At 39.1% G+C, this 23,251-nt stretch overlaps 1 protein-coding gene across 2 annotated transcripts in view; it reads left to right on the plus strand.

Annotated features, from left to right (window-relative positions):
* The window catches only part of PPP3CA (protein phosphatase 3 catalytic subunit alpha), a 328,963-nt gene that overhangs the window by 159,519 nt on the left and 146,193 nt on the right, over nt 1-23,251 (plus strand). For both annotated transcript variants that reach the window (XM_043571713.1, XM_043571717.1), the window contains exon 2: nt 5,571-5,771. In XM_043571713.1, coding sequence (XP_043427648.1) covers nt 5,571-5,771 — 201 coding nt within the window. The remainder of the gene's footprint in view (nt 1-5,570; nt 5,772-23,251) is intronic.

Below are 23,251 nucleotides of genomic sequence, written 5' to 3' on the forward strand. Positions count from 1 at the left end.
CTCTTAACATGTGTCAACATAAATATCTTGGACAGCCCTGGTGCAGACAGTAGTCACATGAAATATGGGACAAGAGCTGTTTCTGTACACATTCTGATTACAGAGAGGGGTGGAAGAGACGTGTCTGGACTTGCAAAATAGTGTATCTGCTATGGTTGATTGACATTGTGGAGCATGTTTGGGGGGTGGGAATTAAACCGCCTGGCATTTTGTATGCCTTTACTTATGGTATAGATCCGTGAATCTCAGTCTGGATTTCCTATCAGCTCACCCCAAGTTTCCTTAAAACCGTGCCACTGCCCTGGCCCTATCCTAGATAGGTTAAATCAGAATTTCTAGACATTGCCCCTCAGCATCACTCACTTTTAAAAGTGATTCCAGCGTGCAGTCAGTTTTGAGACAGTTTGGAGTTTTGTAGGAACCAAAGTTAGAAAAGAAGAAAGATTACAGAATATACTTTTCACTCTTCCCTATTTTCCTACTTCCTTGAGAAGGATGCGACATGGTCCAATCATCATCTAGTATAAACCACTTGTATAGTTTTAAATGTTCTAGTATCCATATTAAAAAATAAAAGAAATAAGTGGAGTTAATATTAATAAATTTTATCTAGTCCAGTATATCCTAAATCTTCTTTCAGCATGTAATCAACATACAAATATTAATGAGATATTTTACACTCTTTTTTTTTTCTCATATCAGGTGCTCTAAATCCAGTTCATATTTTGTAGGCGTACAGCTCATCTCAGTTTGGACCAGGTGGTTTTCAAGTGTTCGGCGACCATATGTTGCTAGTCAATTGGACAGAACAGATTTACAGGGGAAAGTGCTGGAGTACAAACCAGGAGACCTGAAGTTTAGTGTTGGGTTTGCTGCTGAATAATCCTGTGTCCCTGTAGCGTTCACTTAACCCCACTCTGAACATCAGTTTCCTCTTTTTTCATATGAGGCTGTCCGGGGTCAGTCTAACTTAAGACTTCTCATTTTGAGTTTTCTAATTTTGAGTTATTAAGAGTTTTCTAATTTTGCCCCAAAGAACCCCAGGATTTTGTGAGCGTACCTTAACAGTGATCATAGGGAAGAAAGAGAAGTGAGCCGCTTTAGGCTCTTTTTTCCTTTGGATATACTTGAGGTGTCATTTTTTTTTTTTTTTTTTTACTAAAAAAATGAAGCAAAACAAAGGCTTGAAAAAATCACTAGGTTAAACGTTTTCTTTGCCTGTGATTCTTTCTTGCAGCATCTGTAAGACTATTCCAGGAAGAGGTCAGGCAGCAGGTGTCCTGCTCTTCCAATGAAGGTATCACCATGGCAGTGACTCTTGGATATTTCCCATCAAATAGTAGGGGTAGCTTTGATAGTGGTTAATCTGGGTCGGATTTGCAGAACAGAAACCTCAAATACCTAGATATACTCCAGAGTGAGAGCAGACCACTTACGACTACTGAGGTGCATAGCTGTCATCTAAAACTGATCTTGCCCAAATCAGAGGAGGAGACACCTGACTCTTTCAGAGCTGTGGTCCCCATGGTCAGCCAGAACCTAGGGCTAGAATAACTCTGGATACCGGGCTTTTCTGACTTGGAATGTGTTTCTCTCTGATGGATGAATAATTGACAACAACTTCAGTAATTATTACATAGATGCCAATATTGGATACACATGATTTTGGTTCCCAGGCTAGTAACCTTTCTCTGTATCAGGTAGATGAACATTCTGGTGGCATCAACAAATAGGGGAAAAAATGAGATCATATCCTGTTCATTGGAAATCAGTCTGTGGCAGATTTCCACCATCAGTGACATGGGAACACAATCCTGGTCCAGTATCTTGTTTGCCTTTAAAGCCATTGGTGTAATTTGCTTGAAGTCAGTCGAGGATGTACATAACCCTAAATTTTAGTGACTTTGCTGTTATATTTGAGGGGGAAAAAAGTGACATTGAGTGGAAATTGTGGAGTGAAAAAAGCTGAGAGTGATTCTATCTACTTTCGGGTTACTTCTAAGAAGACTATTATTGCACCATATTCCATACTTAATGGGCAATTATAACAAAATCGTTTCAGCAAGAGTCAGCCAAATATCAACAGATACTTCTAAATTTTATTAGCATGCACAAACTTAACTCCTTCAATCCTGGTGTACTCTCGTACCAATAAAAGCAACTTGTAATACTCAAAGCAACGGGGGGGGGGAATCTCCAATTTTATCAGGTGTAGCCATTTTTATGAGTTAATGAAAGGCTTGTTTTCTAAGCACATTGGATTCTTTGGTCGAAGCAGTTTTTGCTTGGTACTTGTCACCCATCTGCATGGAGGACTCTAGGTGAACAGAGAAAGCAAATGAATATGACCTTTGTAAAGCTAGTATTTTCTTTATGAAGCCAAAGCGTGTACAGATTCACAAATATTAGCCCACTCTTATTTTTGTCCCAGAAAACTTCTCTCTGGCTTACAGCATCTCTGCATTCAAACCTTGGCATCATTGCTGCACATCTCGGTTCCCTGGGGGCCTTACCATCTGTTTATCTGGTAACAGGCCCCATCTCATCAGTTTCCCTATCATCCAGTTGGAAATAGAGCCCTCTGGTTGGCCTTTTCCCTCTCTTTTTGCTCCTGTTTATTTGGAACCAGAGCCTGTATTTTAGAGCAGGTGGCTTTACCTTAGCTGATTACCTAGAATTAGCAATTACTGGAAGATAAAAGATTGGCATCGAAGAGGGAGCAGCTTTTATTACAGTGATCTTGGTGTTTGAGAGAGCCTAGGGACTTGGAGAAAGTCTAATTCATGAAGGTGATGCGGCTCAGGTGCGCTCCCTTTGCCTCTCACCTTCTAAAGGCTTCCACTCTTTCAGGTTTAACTCTTTGATCTAGCTCAAGTTTAAGAAGGCCAGCTAGTACATGGGTGGCAGAGACCCACTGCCTTTATAAGCCTGATAACAAATCAGCCTCCTACCCTGCTGTGCTCCTAGGATTCTTGCCTGAGGATTGTAAACCTTCACGGTTGTCCAACTCCTACCTTGGGAATTAACTCAAAAAAAAAAAAAAAAGTCAGCTCTTAGCCATACTCCAAGCATCCTTTTGAAGTTTCTTCCTTTCCATTCCCCAATATATATCTGGGGAATTTGGAGGAGTTGCCAGGTAAGATATTTCCTAATTTCAAATGGTACATAAAGACTCACCTAAATACACAGGGGCCATCGAAACGTTTCCATGTTTTCTTACCAAGCGTATCTGTGAGGTAGGGAAAAGCAGGGGAGGGAAAGGAACAAGACGAACAAAATCCCCAAATGCCTGAAGTCTAATGACCTAAATTCCTCTTTTTTTTCTCCTCCTTGTTTAGTTCTTGCGTTTTCTCGTTATTATCCACTACGCTTTGGCATTCTGCATTTTGTGTTTTATTTTCCGTCATGCTTTTGTCTTATGTATTCTATTATAAGCTGCCCCAAATAATTTCTGAAAATAAAAGCAGTCTTTATAAGAAACACCTTTCAGTATTTGTTAGAATTTCAGTTTTCAAAAGTGATTTCCTCGTGACCTTACAATTTTTAAGCACTGTCTTAAGTTCTTTTTGAGAAGCCGTGTGGGGCGCCTGGGTGGCGCAGTCGGTTAAGCGTCCGACTTCAGCCAGGTCACGATCTCGCGGTCCGTGAGTTCGAGCCCCGCGTCGGACTCTGGGCTGATGGCTCAGAGCCTGGAGCCTGTTTCCGATTCTGTGTCTCCCTCTCTCTCTGCCCCTCCCCCGTTCATGCTCTGTCTCTCTGTCCCAAAAATAAATAAACGTAGGAAAAAAAAAAAAAAAAAAAGAGAGAAGCCGTGTAGGGAAGTTGTAGACGTGCGTATTCTGGCATCAGACTGCTGGAGTTTATACTCATTGGGTCTACGTACAAATGGTCAGGTGATTGTCTTGGGCAAAGTGCTTAATACTTTTAAGCTTCAAGTTTCTCCCCCACCGTATTGTTATGAGGACTAAGTACATTTATATGTAAACACATGTATGTGTGTCTTACTCATGTTACAGCTTTACTGTCATGTTGGCCTTTATTACCCAAACAATACTTGGCATAAGATAAACACTCTATAAATGTTCGCTGCTAATATTACTGTGTACTCTAGTTATTATAACAACGCTCAGATAGATGTAATCCCCACTCTGCAGGTGAGGTAACTGAAGCTAAAGGAGGTGATTTCACTTGCCCAAGGTCATAAAACTGGTGAGTGGACAAAGCCAAGGTTTGCACTCAGATTCATCTGACCGCAAACGCCTCATGCTTATCCGCTTAGGCTCCTTCTGCCACTTCATTTTGGCAGCTTAGTTAAATAGATATGCTTGGATTATTGAGAAAATCAAGTTGCACCATTAGTACAGGTTAATTTCCTGAGTTTTCTTTTCTTTTAAGTACTTACAATTTCTCTCGAATAACAAATCCATGCTGTGAGATTGCACAAAATTTCTTGCTATAGCTTTGCCATAAATCTTACTTCTTTGAGAGAAACTTTTAAGAAATAAGGGGTCTAGGTTTCTTTCTTAATATCAAGTGTTCTTCCTAAAAGAGGAACCATTATATGGAGATGTTCTAATGCATATGGCTATTGCATATGGCAGAGGAAAGTTTCATGAAACTGTGTTTCTGGTCCTTTGAGAGATTTCTAACAGATCTCTGAGTTGTTTTCCAGTAATGAATGCTCATGTGAAATAGACAAACAATGACAGCCTCAATGAAGGGGCTCATTGGCCATTTCTTAGAAATTTAACCTTCATGATACCATCTCTAACCGTGGATCTTTGGATGTCCTGGCACATTGTAAGAGTTTACTGAATAGCCTCCAGCTGAATGAGTGAATGAATGTATTCAGAGATGTGAAGAATGAACAGTAGCTGTAAGAGAGCTTCTTAACTGTTGAGGTATGGGGGTATGGTCGAAAGAGAGAACGGTTGGTTCTGAGTCTGAGTGGTGAGTTGAATTTGTCATTATGTCATATTTCTAACTACTTGCGTCTCCTCCCTGACACCATATTGCCCTTCAGTGTTCAAGATGACCCTTTGGCACATGCACACACGGATCCTGATTTCCTGTTTAATATCAGTGCATTTATACCTTTTTGCTCTCGGATTCTTGCTCTGTTCTTAAACAGTGAGTCAATCAGTTTACTCTGAGGTGTGACTTTAGTTGGAGGGATAAATCTGGTCTGGCAGACCTTTTCCCAGTGGGGAAACATCATCTCCTGGGTTAGTTATGGTTGGATGTATGGAAACTATTTTCTTTTGTTGAATTGATTCTTGCCTAACAGAAACACCTCTATCTTTTTGCTTTATTAAACTTAATCAGGATCTCATATGCAAGAGATCGGGACTGGGTGAATCAGCAAGTGATTCCTTTCAGCAATCGCATTGCATCTAGAATCAAAGAAAGAAGGCAATCTTTACTTTTTGGTAGTCCTTTGTTGTATTTTAATATGGGAACTTTCAAAACACTCCAATAAGTGGTTAGTGGTAGAGAAAGGTATTTGGCAGTTATTATTGAAACTTCTGTTGGGTTTAGCTAATGTAACAATTTGATTTTTTCCCTTTCAGCTGTCCCATTTCCTCCAAGTCACCGACTTACAGCAAAAGAAGTATTCGATAACGATGGGAAGCCTCGTGTGGATATCTTGAAGGCACATCTCATGAAGGAGGGCAGGCTGGAAGAGAGTGTTGCATTGAGAATAATAACAGAGGGGGCCTCAATTCTTCGACAGGAAAAAAATTTGCTGGATATCGATGCACCAGTCACAGGTAAGTCCTCAGGATGGAGACTGCCTGCTTATACCCACACTTTGTTTTTAACATCAAATCAAAGAATCCTAGATACCAATGAGTCTTCAAATACAGTATTCATCTTACCCTCCAACTGTCAAATGTGTACATTAAGAAGTAAAGCTATTATAATTATGCCACGATATTTTTTATTTCATGTGTTAAATACCTAAAAGGTTGTGATGCTTTAAGAAGTGTTGTACAACTCAGAGGTGATAAAGATAACACTTTATTTTAGAGGTCATCTTGTTTGTCTGTGGAAACACTAACTGGCACAGAGAACACAACATATTTGTTGGGAAAGATTAGACAAGGTACACTGAGACTTCCACGGTGGTTGAGCACATCACTGAGTTAAAGCAGTGGTTCTCAAAATGTCGTGCCCCAGACTAGCGTTATCATCTCATTCCTTGGAAACTTATAAAATGTAAAGTCTTAGGCCCCACCCTGAACGACTAAATTATATTCTGTGGTGTGAGGCCACAGTCTGTTTCATCAAGTCCTCTAGAAGTCTCTGATTCACATTCAAGTTTGAGAACCGCTGAAGTTTAGGGAGAAGCCAAATTTCATGCCTTCTTAAGAGTATTTTGTGCCTAGAAAATGTCTTTACTATGTGAGTTTTTTGATGTGTTACTTCTTACGGACAAATATATATTTTGCATAAGTGTAACTTCTCTTAGTCCCTAAGAATTAAATCTTGTCAAAAAAATGTTTATGGTGTAGAGGGTCAAATAGTAGAGACTTTTGATCTATTCTTTGTGGAGTTTGCTAAACTTGTAAGTTTTCATTTTTCGAAAAACTAAGACAACATTTATTTTCTCCTTCATTATTACCATTCTGGCAAAGGAAAAAAAATTTAGACACAGAATACTGTCCTTTTCAAAATAAAGGGGATATTTTAAAATATTTCACTTATACTACTGATTGCCTCTTCCTTCCAAATTTGTATTACTTATGTGATCGGACTTCAATGGTATATTTGAACATTACTGTTAAGAGAAAGACAAGGTCTCTAGAATACCAGACCAGATCTTCCTTGGTCATAATGTCCCTAATCGTTCTTATTCCGAAGAAATGGACAGTCTTGTTTCATTTTTGGTCGGCGATGCAATTAAAAAAAATAATAATGTGTTTGGGGCCAGGCAACAGGAGAAATTAGTTCCAATGGTTTTAGCTCCCTTTTGGCCAGTGGTGAGTAAATGAAGCCACGGGTTCACTCTGTGTGTATCCCTGTGAACCCCATTTTCTGTGTGTTAAAATGGAGTCATGCTGTATTATCTCCAACTCATAGACACTGAAAAAATGAAGACAAAACAAATGTGAACATGCTTTACTTTATTAGATACTAAAATACTGAAGTTTTTTTCTTATCGAAATATTAGCTTGGAAGCCACCAGCAAAAAACAAAAAAAAAAACAAAAAACAAAAAACAAAAAACCCAAACCAATCCAAACAAACAAACAAACAAAAAAAACTACTTTAAAAATTGAATATAAACTCCACTTATAAATTAATGATAAAATATTAGCTTTAAATGACATCTTTATCATTAAGCTTATTTGTTTTTATTAAGAAGGAATAGCTTGATATTTTACTATGAGTTTATTTTTTCTCCATTTCACATGATAATATGTGGCTTGCAGTGAAGAATTCATGTTAAGTTCACGAATGAGCCCAGGAGGTGATAATGGAGGTGATGATTATAACTTAAAGACACATGAAAATAGATATTTAGGGCAATGTATTTTCTGGGATGCAGTCAGCTCTTTTGTTTGATTAGGGTCTGTCCTGAAAGAACACAAAGAGAAGATTCTGGAAGAGTCAGATTTATGATGTTTTATCCTGGAAACCTTCTGGAGTCCAGGAACTAATTGCCTCCATGTTCACTATACATCACACCTGGTTGTGTCCTAGTGAGATCCTAGCTGATGGTTTGGCAAAGTTTGGGATATAGATATGAAGACGCTGGAAATCAGGACTCAATTATGCATATCTTTCCCTGAGGGAGAAAAAAACCCAAAGCTTTTTAAATAGTGATAGAGGCAGCTCTGGAGATATCACAGAATGTGTAGCACTAGAGAAATATAATCCAAGCAGGAAAAACTTTTCTCTAGAGGAGTGTTTATAGTTCATAACAAAGGCAGGATCCCAAAGAACCTCTAGTAGATTCCATTGTAGTGATCTCTTTTCCTCTTTTCTGGGAACATAAGGATATGGATCATAGTGACAAAGGAGCTAGAAAAAAAAATGATTTTAACATTTGGGTAAAAGGGAAAAAGGAAAAACTTTTTGCATATAATCCACCAGAAAGCTAAATTTGTAGCTTCATTTTCCTAACCCATGAGTTTCTGAGCAAAAGCTGAAGCATGCAGAATTGCAAAATGAAAGCAGGATATACTGATCAGAGAAAATTACAATCTCTTTGTGTTTCAAGATACTTCTTACAAGAATCTGAACCAACAGTATAATATTTATTTCTGAATTTAGAATATTTGCTGCTTGGATGACTGAATCAGTAAGGTTGTACTTTATTACCAATACTAGAGTATGCAGTGAAAGGCATAGTTCACATTTAAAAATCTTCAGGATAGAGTGTCCTCTATGTAGTTCAGAGCTCCATACTTAGGAACGATGGAAAACTTAATTCAGAGGAGAGGGAAGAAGAGGAGGGGGAGAAGAAGGAAAATACAGTTGAAAGTTACAAATGAGAACCTGTGTAAAAGGGTAAGAGGAAAGAAGTGAGGACTTTTAACGTAGTGGGAAAAGCAGGAAGCCTGACAACATGGCGGTTTTCGAGCGGTATTAGAAATAGTCTCTCGCACGCCTATGTGAGATTCCTGAAAATGGCGAGGTGAGTGAGTCCTGGTAGAAATTGACCAGTAACTTCTTACGTGGAATTCACCTTTAAGTGGAGTAGGAATGTAAGCTCTCAAAATGGAACAAATGGCAAATATTTTGTAATTATACACAAAAGCCCCTCCCCCACTTTCCCTCTAGTCTTCCCTAGTCCTAATTTTTATTCATAAAAATGTTAGGAGGACTTTCAAATGCTAGGAGAAAAGTCGTGCTAACATCTGTGCCATGGTTTTCCCCCATTTTGAGAAAAATCTCGAAATTAGCACTCTAGTTATTTGACATCTGGACATTATTTCATTCTTGTAGCGGGGTCTTTAATGTTTTAATGTACAGAGCTGCCCAAATCCCCTTCCCCCCACTTGAAGTATTTCCATAGTAATGAAAGGTTTGTATTGATTTAGGATTTTTTTTTTTTCTCCTTTCAAATTCTGTACCTTTTACTTTGGGGCAGAAGAACCAGGAAGCTGCCTAGTCCCAACCTGAACCCCTCTCATGTGTCCCTCTAGAGGAGAGACAACACTGTGTACCTTGCCCTCCTGGAGGTAGATTTAGATAAACCAGTAACCTTCTCCATGAGAGTAGAGGTGACAAGTAGCCATGGGTCCCCAAACTAAACAAAGGAGGTATGAGGCATGTTTTGCTCTTTTCTGTAAGCTAACTTGCCTGATTAGAATGGTAGCTGTTTTAGATATTTAATTTGAAGCATGTATTTCTGTATTCAAGGCATGTTGTCAAGGAAAGTATTCCCTTCTTTGATTCTTTTTTTGAAAATTCAGTTGAGTTTATCTTTGTTTATTGGTAATACACAAATGGATCATTAAAACATGTGGCCAAATATCAGTGTGGCAACTTGGTATGGACTGAATGTTTGTGCCCACATCCCAATATTCAGATATTGATGCACTAATCCCCAATATGATGGTGTTTGGAGGTGGGCCGTTGGGAGGTTATTAGATTTAGATGAGGTCATGAGGGTGGAACCTCCATGATGGAATTAGTGCATATATAAGAGGAGGAAGAGACGAGAGCTCTCTCTCTCTCTCTCCTCCACCCGAGGATACGGTAAGAAGATGGCCTTCTGCAAACCAGAAATAGGGTCCTTACCAAACGCTGAATATATGCCATCACCGTGATCTTGGACTTTCCAGCCTCCAGAACTGTGAGAAACGTTTATTGTTAAAGGTACGCCATCCACAGTATTCTGTTGAAGCAGCCCAGACTAAGATACAATTCATTTTGGGAATTCAATTTAATGAACATTTAGTGAGCATTTACCTTGTATAGGTGGTGTGGGTTATATGCAGAGAATAAGACCTGGTCTGTGCTCTCCAGGGGCTCAGAACAGGATAACTAAACGCGGTATTTTGCCCAAAGATATGTACACCAAACTGCTGGTGAAATCACAAGATAGGATCTAGATTCATTTAAGCCAAGTAAGAAGTATCCAGATGGATATAGTTAACTTAAATCCAAAAGTCTTCCTATCTTCTAAATGGCTAAGGTTTCCCTGAAAGAACCCACTGATTATTATATTCCATCTTTGAGTGAAGGAAACAGTTAAATAGCTGAGATCCTGTCTTCATTAGGGACTGAGAACTCTTTAGAAGGTTAGGAACTATGGATGATAAGCACATGAGGTGGAGTCCTTGACCAGAATACTCAAGGTCTAGTTGGGGAGCCAGATGCAAAAACAGATAATCACTAAATCATTTGTTAAGAACTGTAATGGAGGTGCCTGCAAACTCATGTGGGAACTTAGAAGAAGGAATGCAGGAAAGCCAGGAACGTTTTGACAGATTACGTGATATTTGAACTGGATCACATCTGAGAAGTAAAATTTTACTACGTGAAAAAGTGAGGGAAGGGGATTCGGAGCCAAGACAACAGCGTGTTAAAGGCGCTAGTGTTTTCGGTAATGTGGTTAAGACATGTTTTTGGAGGTTTTCTGTGGGAAACCTGGGTCTCAGAAGGATGTGAGGGTGAGGGTGGGGCGAGACAGAGGTCGGAATGTCAGGTTTGGATGTGAGTCTCTCTTAGGCAGCACTGAAACATTCCCAGACTGTTGTACAGGCACCGGAGAGTCTAGGGGTCTTTGAGCAGCAAGTTACATAATCAAGTTTCATCCTGGAAGAGATGAGTGGACTAGAGAAGGAACTCGGGAGGGGCTTTGGTTAGGAACCTCTCATACTCGCCCAGGGAAACCAAGATGATGCCTTCGGCAGGGTAGGAGGGTTGGATATGACTTTGAATACAGCTCCTTTGAAAATGCTAGTTAATACTAATCTTAAAACATAGGATTAGTTTGTGCTTAAAAATCAGTATTGGTTAAAGACTTCTTGAACAGGGTAACATGGTTTATGCAAGGACCCAGTTTACTACATTTCTCCTTGGAGTTCTCATACTTTCCTGTTTTCCCTTGGACTTAGCAGAGAACAGTTTCCTCATTTAGAAAAGCAAAAGCAGACCAGAAGCCTAGGTTTTTGACGAGAGTGATTTAGAACACATTTTCTGCTCTCTGGGCCGAGGGGAGAGGCCAGCATGAGCTGGGCAAACTGCTAATCTCTCTAGTTTGTCTGTTTCCTGCACGGGGGGATTTGTCCCTGGGGCAGCAAAGGATTCCCTCAGTGGCTGTGCCTGCCATTTAGCATGTCAGACAGTTGCCAGGAGAACCCTCTGGCTTTGTTCCTGGATGTGAGAGTGGACCAGTGGCCAAGTTTAAGGTCATGGCATTCCTTCCCTTACAGCAGCTGACGTCAATTAGGAGAATTCCCCATGCCTTTACTCTGGGGAGAGTTAAGTGGGGATAAGAATTCAGTGTCTTTTGAGACCTAAAAGATCAGTGTTTATTCTCTTCGTACGATCATTTGTCACTATCAAAGCCTAACATGGCCTTAGTTTATATGGGGATAAAATATTACTTGTGGGGCATTTTGCCCACTTAGATTTCAGCGGCCAGAACTGAAGGGCCTTCCCTGCAGCCAGAGGCCTATTTTGGTACCCAGCCCACTGCTGGCAGTCAGCACAATTCAGCCCCAGCCTGTGGCAGTAGCCCATCGGTTTTAAGTCTTCATTCCCCTTAATTTTGATCCTTGATTAAAAAAATATATATTTTTTAAATTTTAAACATTTATTTATTATTAAGAGACAGAGAGAGACAGAGCATGAGCATGGGAGGGGCAGAGAGAGGAGGAGACACAGAATCCTAAACAGGCTCCAGGCTCTGAGCTCTCAGCACAGAGCCCGACGCGGGGCTCGAACACACAGACTGTGAGATCATGACCTGAGCCGAAGTCGGACACTTAACTGACTGAGCCACCCAGGCGCCCCCCCCAAAAATCTTTTTTAATGATAATGTTGATAACAGGTCACTTCATGAGAGCCAGAGTCCTTTTCCCTGAAGTGTTTACCTCTCTGGGTTTGCAAGGTTGATTTTAGGAAAACCATCTTAAAAATGAGAGAAGGGAGTCTCAGAAGTTTGAGTCAGGGTTCCTCAAAATCGAGGGTGGGTGAGAATCTCCTGAAGGGCTTTGTAAAACAGAGAATGCTGATCCCACCTCCAGAGTTTCTGATTTAGTAGGTTTGGAAGAGGGCTTGAGACTTCGAAGTTCTAACACCTTCCCGGGTGCTGATGATACCCTTGATCTGGGACCACACTTTGGGAACCACTGGTTTAAGTGACTGGTCCGACGTCTCATAGCTAGTAAGCTGAAAACCTTGTTTTGAACAGGCAGCCATCTACATAACTCCTGGTTAGATTTCATGATATATTATATACACTATTCTACCTCTGTGCAAGTTTCCAAACATTCAGGCATTTTCAGTTCATTTGACTAGAATTTGTTCTTGCTTATCACTGAAGAAAGCATGCTAAGAATGCTATTAAATGTTCTTGAGAAACAGAAAAAAAATGTTGATGGTTCATTAGAATTGTTTATATTTTATGTAAAAATGTATTGCTGTAGTACAAGGGGAGGAGAGGCAAAACAATAGTGCTTGGCATATTTGGGGCACAGAATTTATGCAGTTTTTCTCAGTGGAAAACCTTTGTAGTACGTTTCTTTACAAGCTCTCTGAGAGTTGACTGTGGAAGCTAAGGCTGGGACAGCTTATAAGGGAAAAAAAGAGGAAGACCGAGATCAAAAGCATCTTTAAGGGACTTGTTTGGTAATGAATACGGTATCATATGAAAAATAGCTGAGCCATAATAATTCAGCACTCCCGTGTAACAAACAAGTCAGTAATAATCTGTTAACATCAGTAAACATGTAACACCGTCCAGAGCAAGCATTTGACAGTAATTACAGTTACACGGTAATTCTCATGAACAGATATTCTGCTTTAGGATGCAGCATATCCAGTCCTTTTGAGTTTGCCAGGAATCGGTAGTTGTCACAAATAGTATTTTAGCACCCTTGATAAGGCGATGTGTGTAGTTGTTTTCATGGACACATAAAAATCCCTCAAACTATTATCCTTAAAGTCTGAAACTTATCCCTGGCAATACTAATATTCTGATGGTTTGGGAGACGGTTGAACTATATTCATGTATTATAATCAACATTACCGTGGCTTTAAGAGAAGAGAAGGAATATTTCAAATAACACTGGAATCCTTCTAGCTAAGGGAAGGGCATTCTTCCTAGGTACCTCCAGGGAAAAATGTAGATGCTTTTCCTTTTGTCTAGCCAGATTGTATCCATGTATCCAATCCCCTCTCCTGTTACATTTGCTTATTGACCTGTCCCTGATCATTGCAAACTCCATTGATTTTTACTTTCTTGTGAGCCAGTAATGTTTATAGGTTTCAATGGACATTCCCAAATACTAGTCACAGACTGGTATACTGGTTTATGGCAAAGTTTTTGTTGGACCAGAGTGAAATTATCTTTTTCAATTTAGTTAGCATACTTTCTTTTTGCATATGGAACTCTGGTGATAGTAGATGGTAATTGTTTTTTTATAGGCTTTTGGGGAATGAATTAATGAGTTATTTTGTGGTAAGGCTAATATTTAAGTTCTTGTTTCTTCCCAGTCACTGTTATAAACACTGTAAATCTTAGTTACTCTTCGTTTTAAGTCTTAGTTTTCACACAACCCTATGTAGGAAGAAGCACTGTTATCAGCTCCATTTTACAAATGAGGAAAGTGAAACTCAGTGGAGTTGAGTATCATATCTAAGTTTACTCAGTTAAAAAGTGCCAGAACTGGTATTAAAGCCCAGACAGTTCAACTGTGTCTATTCCCATTTTATTTGGGGTAGAAGTTGACTTTTCAGGTCCGTGGAATCATTAAATCTGGGAATAATCATAGAGCGTGGCATTTAATGGTATTGTACTGATTTTTTTTTCTTTTTTATCGTTTCATGCTATTATCCCATTAAATGTTAACGCCTGAGAACATAGATCTTGTGTTATGGTTTTGTGAATATTCCTCTGTTTCACAATAATTGTAATGTAAATGCACTGCTGATTTGCACGTTGTAAATTATGAAAATAATATAATGGAAACATATAGGCACCTCTAAAACAAGAGTATGTATCCATAGATTATGTGTGCCAGTGTAATCGTTTAAATTGGCAGTTATCTTTTTATTCTGTTCTTTTCTCCCGAAGAGCTGTTTGGCTGATTTGTGTCTTAAGTGGAGGATTTTGGAGACACGAGATACTGGATAAATAAAATAGAGGAGCTTGTCAGAAGTAGTTTCTCTTTGAAGAATCTATGTAGTAACAGAAAAATACTATTAAATTTTGAGGCAGGTGTTTTGCTACTATTTAAAATGATTGCCTTGGCCTATAAAATGTATCATTTAAAATATCAATTACTTCCATGCATTCATTGTTGCTAATGTTAAGATATACTCCCTGAGAGAAGGCCTTTTGGCAGTTTGGTCCTGGCCTGGCTCTTCTTGTGATGGGGGGTACAGATAGCTTGTCCCTCTACTATTTTGTCCGGCTCTCCAACAGCATCAGGGAGTGAACCTTGTCTCATGACATAACGTGAAAATCCATGGAGAGGTTTAAGACGTAAGTCAATCTTTGGAGGAGGTAAAAAACAAAACAAAACAAAACAAAAAACAAAAAAACCAAAAAACCTATCAAAAAAGTTCAGTGTTCATTTTTTTAATATTAAACATTGAAAAAGAAATGTAATCTATATATATATATACAATCTCTAAGAAAATTACAAACTCGTACCAAGTCTCCCTCAGGTTGCTTTTATCATATGAAGATAACATTTCTCATAAAATGCATTTTGTAGAAATAGGATTTTAAAGATTATATGACAATAGAAAAAAACAAACCAACCCCACTCTCCAGGGAGCAATTAAATCCTTTTCAGAGATTTTTATGAGGTATTTTAAAATGCTGAACAAAACTTGAATTCCTGCTATCATTTGGTCACTTTTTGACTTCAGTTTGGTGTATTATATGCTTCTCCATAATTCCTTTCTGTTTATAGTTGATATCGTGGTCCATATATTAGCCAGTGTTAGACATAACAGCATTGTTCCATTCTGTTCCTTAAGATATTTAAGGTTTGGACACCAAGGCTTTTGAACTTCAACTTCATTAGAGTCTTATATGTAGGTGAAAAGAAATATGACTTCTATTTTTCTTTCTTTAAGCTTTTCTTAATTTTTTTTTCTAATGCTCTCTTCTGAACTGTCTTTCCTCGTATTTGCAATGAACAAAGCCCTGTGCATTAGTAAAATTAGGATTAGTGGGAAGGACAATTGCAGGTAAAAGTGAAGGAAAGATACAATTATTAACGAAACTTTGTTTGTCTGTTACGGCTTCAGTTGTAATTTTTTAAAATAAAAATTGACATTAAGGTCACCATTTTACTTACAGTGCCTTTCTCCTCAGATTCATATTCTTTGTTACATTGGCAACAGTGTTATTGTGGTGTTCTTTGGATTTTATGATTAATGTCAGACATTTTGATATTCAAAAATCAATTTGGAATTCATGAATTTCATTCCATTTCAGAAACGTAGTCATTGACTCTCACGATCTCTGCGCGTGCTGTGTGATTTGAGATGCCATCTGGTGGTATGTGTTCGATACATCTAGCTGTACTTTTCACTGCCATCAGAGCCTTTATCCTTCATTGCTTATGAAGGCGAATATTTGTTGAAATGACTTGCAAGACGTTTGTTTCCATTGCAAACAAAGGATCTTTTGTACTTTACTTTCTGTTTTCTCAAAGTAATATGCCTGTGTGCTTTGGTCTTTGTTAGCATAATCTGATTCTTCCTTAAAAAAAAAAAAAATTGACTTTGAAAATCAGGCTCCAATTTTAGGAACTCAATTTAGCTCACAGAAATTTGTAGATACCCAAGCATCCCCTTTAAAATCCTAATTACATATGTTTTTCATTTCATTTTCAAGTGGTAAACCTGATTGAGTATTTGGATATCATGTGATGAATAGGAGATTTGCAGATCATCATAAACAGGAAACAAATCTTTCATTTAAAATTCTCTTCCTCATGTTTTAAACATTAAAGGCCAATTCCTTCAAAGGTGGACCTTGGCTTAATTTTAACTACTGCTTTCTTTGCCTTCTTCAAGAGATAAGCTGGTAATGCCTATTAAATATGTATCAAAGCTAAGTGGAAATTAGAAAGTTAATTGTCTGCACTATTGATATAAAATATCCATTCCACTTGAGAACCTGAACTAAGGAAGTGTCAAAAAGCATGATATATATAGTTTAGACTCTTTCAAGTGATTTGTGGCTGGTTAGCTTAGTACATCGAGAGCATGGCAGCAGTGAGGCAATTTATAGATTCTTTTCTCTCTGTGGGCTGTTCAGCATTCTCAGATTTTACTCAAATTTCTGGTCCAGCCAGTTAATATGAGAAAAACAAAAAACAAAACAAAACAAAACAAAACACGAAAGACAGAGGAAAAAAAAATGGAATGTGAAGAGGTGAGAGAAGGAGGTGTGATTCCATCTCTGTTGTGCCAATCACCTGGGACACATTTAATGATGGTGCCATTGAGTAATGACCACGTGACAGTAGCTTAACTTTCACCCTATGTGGCACCAGGGTTAAAGATCGTGGATCTCTAGATTCACATTCTGGATCCGCAACTTTCTAGCTGTTGCAGCTTCTCGGCAGCTTTTTTCACCTCTGTAAACCTCAGCTTCCTGATCTTGGAAGAGATGAGGTGTTAGTCTCAAGCCTGTCGCTCCGACAAAGTAGATTGCTGCAGCCACAACCTCAGACCAAGTGCCTGATACATAGTAGCTGCCTTGTTATTATTGACAGCCCCGTCTTTGTCATGGCTGCTTTTGTTGGTAGGTAGCTAATATTCCAGTTATCAGTTCTATTCTGTTATTTGGAGGTTAGAGGCACAGAGAGCTTTTAACTATGAATCTGGATATTCTAGCAGACATCACACTTCCCCTTGCATGGAAGAAGTAAATATGAAGGGGGCCGTGGCATGAATGAGGGGGCAGAAGTTTCTCGTGCCAGCAGCCCTCCACTGCTCATCCTTTCTAAACTGCAAATTAATTTTAATTTTAATTAAAGAAAAATAAATTTTGGATTCATGGACGTGTTTCATGCAGTTGGTACCTCAGTTAGAAAGAGGGAATGAAGGGGCCCCTGACTGGCTCAGTGGGAAGAGCATGTGACTCTGGGTCTCAGCGTCATGAGTTCAAGCCCCATGTTGGCTCTAAAGATCACTAAAAAAATAAATAAACTTTATTAAAAAAAACAAAAAAGAGGGAATGAAAAAATTGTTTTAAATTATTTTTTAACATTTATTTATTTTTGAGAGAGAGAGACAGACAGACAGAACACGAGCGGGGTAGGGGCAGAGAGAAAGGGAGACACAGAACCCAAAGTAGGTTCGAGGCTCGTCGCTGTCAGCACAGAGCCTGACACGGGGCTCAAACCCATGAACCGTGAGATCATGACCTGAGCCAAAGTCCGACACTTAGCTGACTGAGCCACCCAGGCGCCTCCAAAATTTTTAAATAAAACCTGAAGCATGAGCTATTAAGATGTCTTTTAAAATTGAAAATAATTCAAATGTGGGAGGGTGGACCTTGTTCAGCCACCCCATGTCAAGTGATAATTCTCCATTTTTGACAGCTGAGTATCATTCTGACAGAAAGATATTTTCATTTAAAATTTGGGTGATTGAGTTTTTAAATAACAGTTCATGGAACTACCAAAAAAGGGTACGTTATCTAGATTTTTTTTTTTACATTTCCTATATAATGTGTAACTGTGAAGTTGCTTTCTGATATTTAAATCACATCAATTTGACCATTTCCAGTGATTTTTTTTTTCCTCTACTGGCCACCCTAGGGCCAAAAATCATTGATAAATGGTATTTGTCTATTGTGTAAGGCAATGTATGTTACACATTAGACAAATACCATACATTGACACATTAAGTTGATTCATATATTTTTAAGGTTTCTATTTATTGGGCATTTACCCTGATACAAACCCTGTGCTAAATACATACATACAAAGGTGTCCAATTATCCCTAGCTTCAAGTTGCAAATCCTAAGATGGTTTAGAAAGTCTTGAATGTTCCATTGTCTATAAACATCTTCATTCTCATCCTATACCTGTTTCCCTCATTATCGCTTTATTTTCTGTGACTTATCTACACTGGCATTCTTTCAGTTCAGCTCCTTTCAGGCCCTTGAATGTGCCATCTTCCCTTTCAATAAGAGACTTGGCACGTGCTTGCTGTTCCTTCTTTCTGGAATATCCCTCACCCCTATACACATATCCAATAATCTTAAATAATCAGATTTCAGCTAAAATGTCACTTTATTAGTCTTCAGGGAATCCTTCCCTGACTAACCCATATAAGTACAGTACACTTTTGCTTCAAAATATTTATCGTAATGATATTATGTTATTTGTGTGATCATTGTATTAAGGTTTGTCTTCCTCACTAGACTATCAATTTCAGGAGAGCCAACCCTTTGTCAGCCTTTGCCTACTATTTTATCCTTACCACGTCACATAGTGACTGCCTCATGGTGGGCATTCATTAATATTTGTTACGATAATGCGTGCATTATCTCAATTGATAACGTCTATTAATATTCCTTATGACCACAGTATGCATCAAAGAGAACCAGAGCCAGGCATCAGTTTAGTGGTAAAAAACGGATTTTGTTCCTAATCTATTGCAGAGAGGAAAAGAGACTGGTAGAGAGCTGAACTCAGATGAGAATACAAGGACAAGTGGGAATTGATGGCCAAAGAGCAAGGCAAGGAGGTCTGTGCATGGAAAATTACTAACAGGAGATATCAAGGGTAGGCAGATTCTTGCTGAAGGCAGGCCACGGTGATCTGCTATCAAGGATAAGGGGATTCTTGCTACCACTGGACTGGCAAGCCAAAGACAGGGTCCAAAGGATGAGGCCTGGATGAGAAGAGGGCTCAGAGGAGTGTGTCTAAAGTTTGATCAGAGAGTCTTTGTCAGTCCCTCCTCTAATTCGAGGAAAGCGGATGCATTCTTTTTGTCTCTGAACAACAGAAGTCCATTTTTCATTTGGTCACCTTTTGTTCATTAAGGGCCAGCTGAATCATCTGTTGAGATGTGGTGACAATTGCTCTACTTTGTAACCCAGAGACATTTGGTAAGAGAAATACCTAGGAAGATAAGCAGAGAGATAGAAATTAGAGGCCGAATCAATCTATATGCCCAACTTCATAGGCCCTCATCGATCCACCAGAAGTCCTAGAATCTGTCATCTTTCCTCAGTGGTGTCAGCACTGTGGAGGTAATGCAAAAAATTTCTTCGTTCACCTCTCGAACCTTCCTAGTTATGACAAAGACATGAGTTAGACTGGGGGACAAAAGTGCAGTAGTCAGTTCCCTCTGTGTCCAGAGTGATGTAATCATAGAGAAGAGTGTATTGAGTTTCTTATAAGTGTCAAGTCATAGATTCAAGGTCAGTAGTGATATTGTCCAGGAACAAGGTGAATTTTTTCAGCAATGAATAGATGACTCTATTATTGAATCAAACTTCTTCAGCCAAGCAACAGATTCTTTGGAGTGGTATCCAAAAGATGACAAACCTTTCCCAAAAAGTAATGAGGTTATGGATGGAACTTAGGTCCAATTCTACAGATATTTTTTTTTTTTAAACCCTTCCCCAGGAACTGAGATTACCTACAAGGGAGCCTATGATGTGTTGGGCACTTTTTCAGTTTCTACAGTGAGAGAGAAGTGACCTGGAGTGGGTGATTATTTTAGAGATAGTTCAAGAAAGGAAGAAAATTGTGGAGGATTGGAGTCTGATGAAGAGACTGGCAAATTGGCAGGTCAGCAAGATCCCATCCAGTTGGCTGGTGGCAGCCAACAGGCTTGGGTTCCACAGACCAAGTAAGAATCATCAGGAGTTAGCCACGAGTCATAGAAGTAATTATCTCTTAGCTGAGGGTGCCTAAAGAATGCAAATTTTGAGGGCGAGGACAAGATTTGTCAGAGATCGTTCATGTGTAGTTGGGTTGAGTCCGAGGAATTAGGCTAGGAAGGCTAATGGAGACATTTCCGTTGACATGAGGGATGTCGGAGGGACGGGTAGCAGCTCGGGAGCCTTATCTTGCATTGAGTGATGGCTGGGTGAGTGTAATGAGAAATGCTCATTTCAAGAAAGGAGCTGGTTGTAAAATTATGATGGAAACAGACATGACCCTTGCCAAGATAGATTGGAATGGGTTTGGGAGTTGACTCATGATGGGTGATTGTCCAGTTGAAATAATGGAGGGAAAGAGAAGAAGAGTTATGGCAGAGAAAGCATTATGATTGATCAAAGGACTCAGGAAGAGTCAGATTTGCCCACTGAAAAGGGAGCAGAGTACCAACAGTCCACCGGTAGAGGTCAATCGGAGACAGTGTGACTGTATTTGTCTGGTGGGAATAAATTATTTTATAAGTCAGTAAGGATCATAATTTTAAACAAATTTTTAAAACACACATTAGGTTCCTTTCTGGGCAGATTTTGATTTTCTGTTTAAGACCTAATGCTAAGGCTGTGGAATATTCACCATCCTACTGGCACAAAATAAAATTTGCGTAGAAGTAAGACTGAAATGGAGCACGGATGTGTTTGTCCTTGTGTTCTAGGTTTTTTCAAGTAGCATCTACATTCTGTATGTAATAGGAATGCTGTCAGGATAAGACATTGCCTCCTAGCAGACCGATCATTGGCCTGAGAATGAAACAGACATGTTTTAATCCTGCCGCTGACACATTACCTAACATCTCTCTCTCCTTTTACTCATCTTGCAAATGGTTGAAATGATTTCTACCTTACATTCCTGTGAGACTTGAGGCCATGTATGAAAAGTTCCTCACACAACACCTGACTTGTAGTAGGAACTCAGTGAATGATAGTTATCATTTATTACCATTAACACTGATGCATATGCACTCGTCCCCCCAAACCTTCTGTACGTGGATAGATAACGATGCTTATATTTAGTAAGAAAAGAAAAATTGTATTTCTCCGTATGTAGCAGCCTACGCTGAACAATGGTAGTCATGATTGTAGGGAGTGTGTTAATTGTCTGCTAAATGTAACGGTTATTTTTGGTAAGAAACATCAAACGTTTGCTGATTTATTCAGCGCTTACTTCATATTTGTCCTTTTGGTGCAAATCAGAATTCATTAAAAGAATTTATGATGGAAAATTCAAAAATCCAACTCAGGATTTATATAAACTCGCCTTATGTCGTTGGGTCTTTTGGTGTGCTTTCTTATCCTCCGAATTCCACTTTTCATCTGATTCACACAGGGGTTACTTGACGTGCGTTTTAGTTCCAAGTAGAAGGGTAGTTGTTTTGTTTAGCATCTTCTTGTCATTACTATACTAAAAGAATACCCTTTTCTGAGAGTAGCAGGAAAAGGAAGATAAAAATGATGATACTGGTGAAAACTATTGTCTAAAAGCTGTGAGAAAGAGTGCAGAGCATGAATCAGGAATCCAGGGAGATGGTGCCAGTTCTGACAATGATTTCTTCCTGCAATTCATGAGAAGATTATTCGCAGTGATCTCAAAGCCCTTTTTAGTGTTGATTCTGTGAGTGTGTTTCTTACTCAAAGTCCATACATATTGCATAACTTCAAAGTGACTATCTTGATCAGATACTTCATTAACCTTATCAGGGTTTCCTCTTGCCACCCTTTCAAAACATCTCTGTGTCAAAGCAGCAGATAACCTCCACTTTTGTTATTGTGTGATTTCACTTTCCACCATATGATGGTTTCCTGAACGTTTCAGAACAACTGGTTTTATTTTTGTGAATTCTCCAATATCCAGAATGACTTCTGTCATGAACAAAATAATCTGTGTTATTATAGCTAAAGCCTCCCTGCCCTTCCCCATGTTGTGTTTCTTTTTATTTTAAAATATAGAAGGGCTGTTTCACCAAAGTACTTTTTCTTCTTTAAGTATATTCTTTTTTATATTTCTCTAATATAAACAATAAGAATATCAGCTGCTTTTTAGTTGGAATGGTTTTATGGTAACTATATAAAAAAAAAGCATTGTGAAAAGGGAAAGGATTTGTGAATTTTAAGTGATCTATTCTGATATATCACTATGACATAATGAGATATATATATTTGGTTCCCACCCCCAGTTTCTGACACAGAGCTCCTAAAACCCATGTGACTTCCTGAGTCATGGGTTATAGGAGCATCTCACACAGCACCACTAAATATTTTGGAGTTTCCTGGGTGATAGGGGCATCTTTTGTTCTAATGAGGCAACTCTAAGTGGGCTCCTGGAGGGATTCAGGGTAGGGACCAGTCACCAGAAAGAGCAAGCCATGATTGGAAGCTTGGAACTTTCAGCTCACCCTCCATCTTCTAGAAGGGGAGCGAGACAAGAGACTGAGCTAATAATCTATCATCCCTGTGTGATGAAACCTCCATAAAAATGTCTAAATTATGGGGTTTGGAGAGCTTCTGAGTTTGCGAACATATCTATGTGCCAAGAGTGTGATGCACCCCAGCTCTACAAGAAAGGAAGCTCCTGCTCATATATCTGATTGCTGGCCATAACCATCCCTATTATTAAATCCTTGACTTTGAAAACATACTTGCATTTTTGTTCCTGTGATTATTTTCCTGCTGTGAGTAGTCATCTTAATTTTGTTTTTGGAAGAGATTGAGAGATAACTTCAGCTACCAGCCTCACAGATCAGGAAACTGAAGGGCACTGGTCTGCCAAGGTCACTCAATGCTGGTTAGTGTGAGTCAAGCCCAGAATCCCGGTCCCTCCTCAATGTCCCACTGCCCTTCTTTGTTCTGTCACTTGTTTGTTTCTGAACAACAGTGTGTAGAACAGTGATGGTTTTACTTCTGGATCATGTCAACGTTACCTTTGCAGTTTAGTGTCTTTTGCCTTTATTAGAATTTAATGTATGTTTATATACATTGAAAGTGTTTATGGGGTGCCTGGGTGGCTCAGTCAGTTAAGCGTCTGACTTTGACTCAGGTCATGATCTCATGGTTCACAAGTTTGAGCCCCACGTCGGGGGCTCTGTGCTGACAGCTCGGAGCCTGGAGCCTGCTTTGGATTCTGTGTCTCCCTCTCTCTCTGCC

The sequence above is a fragment of the Prionailurus bengalensis genome, chromosome B1 (genome assembly GCF_016509475.1).
Source record: "Prionailurus bengalensis isolate Pbe53 chromosome B1, Fcat_Pben_1.1_paternal_pri, whole genome shotgun sequence".
Classification (NCBI taxonomy): domain Eukaryota; kingdom Metazoa; phylum Chordata; class Mammalia; order Carnivora; family Felidae; genus Prionailurus; species Prionailurus bengalensis.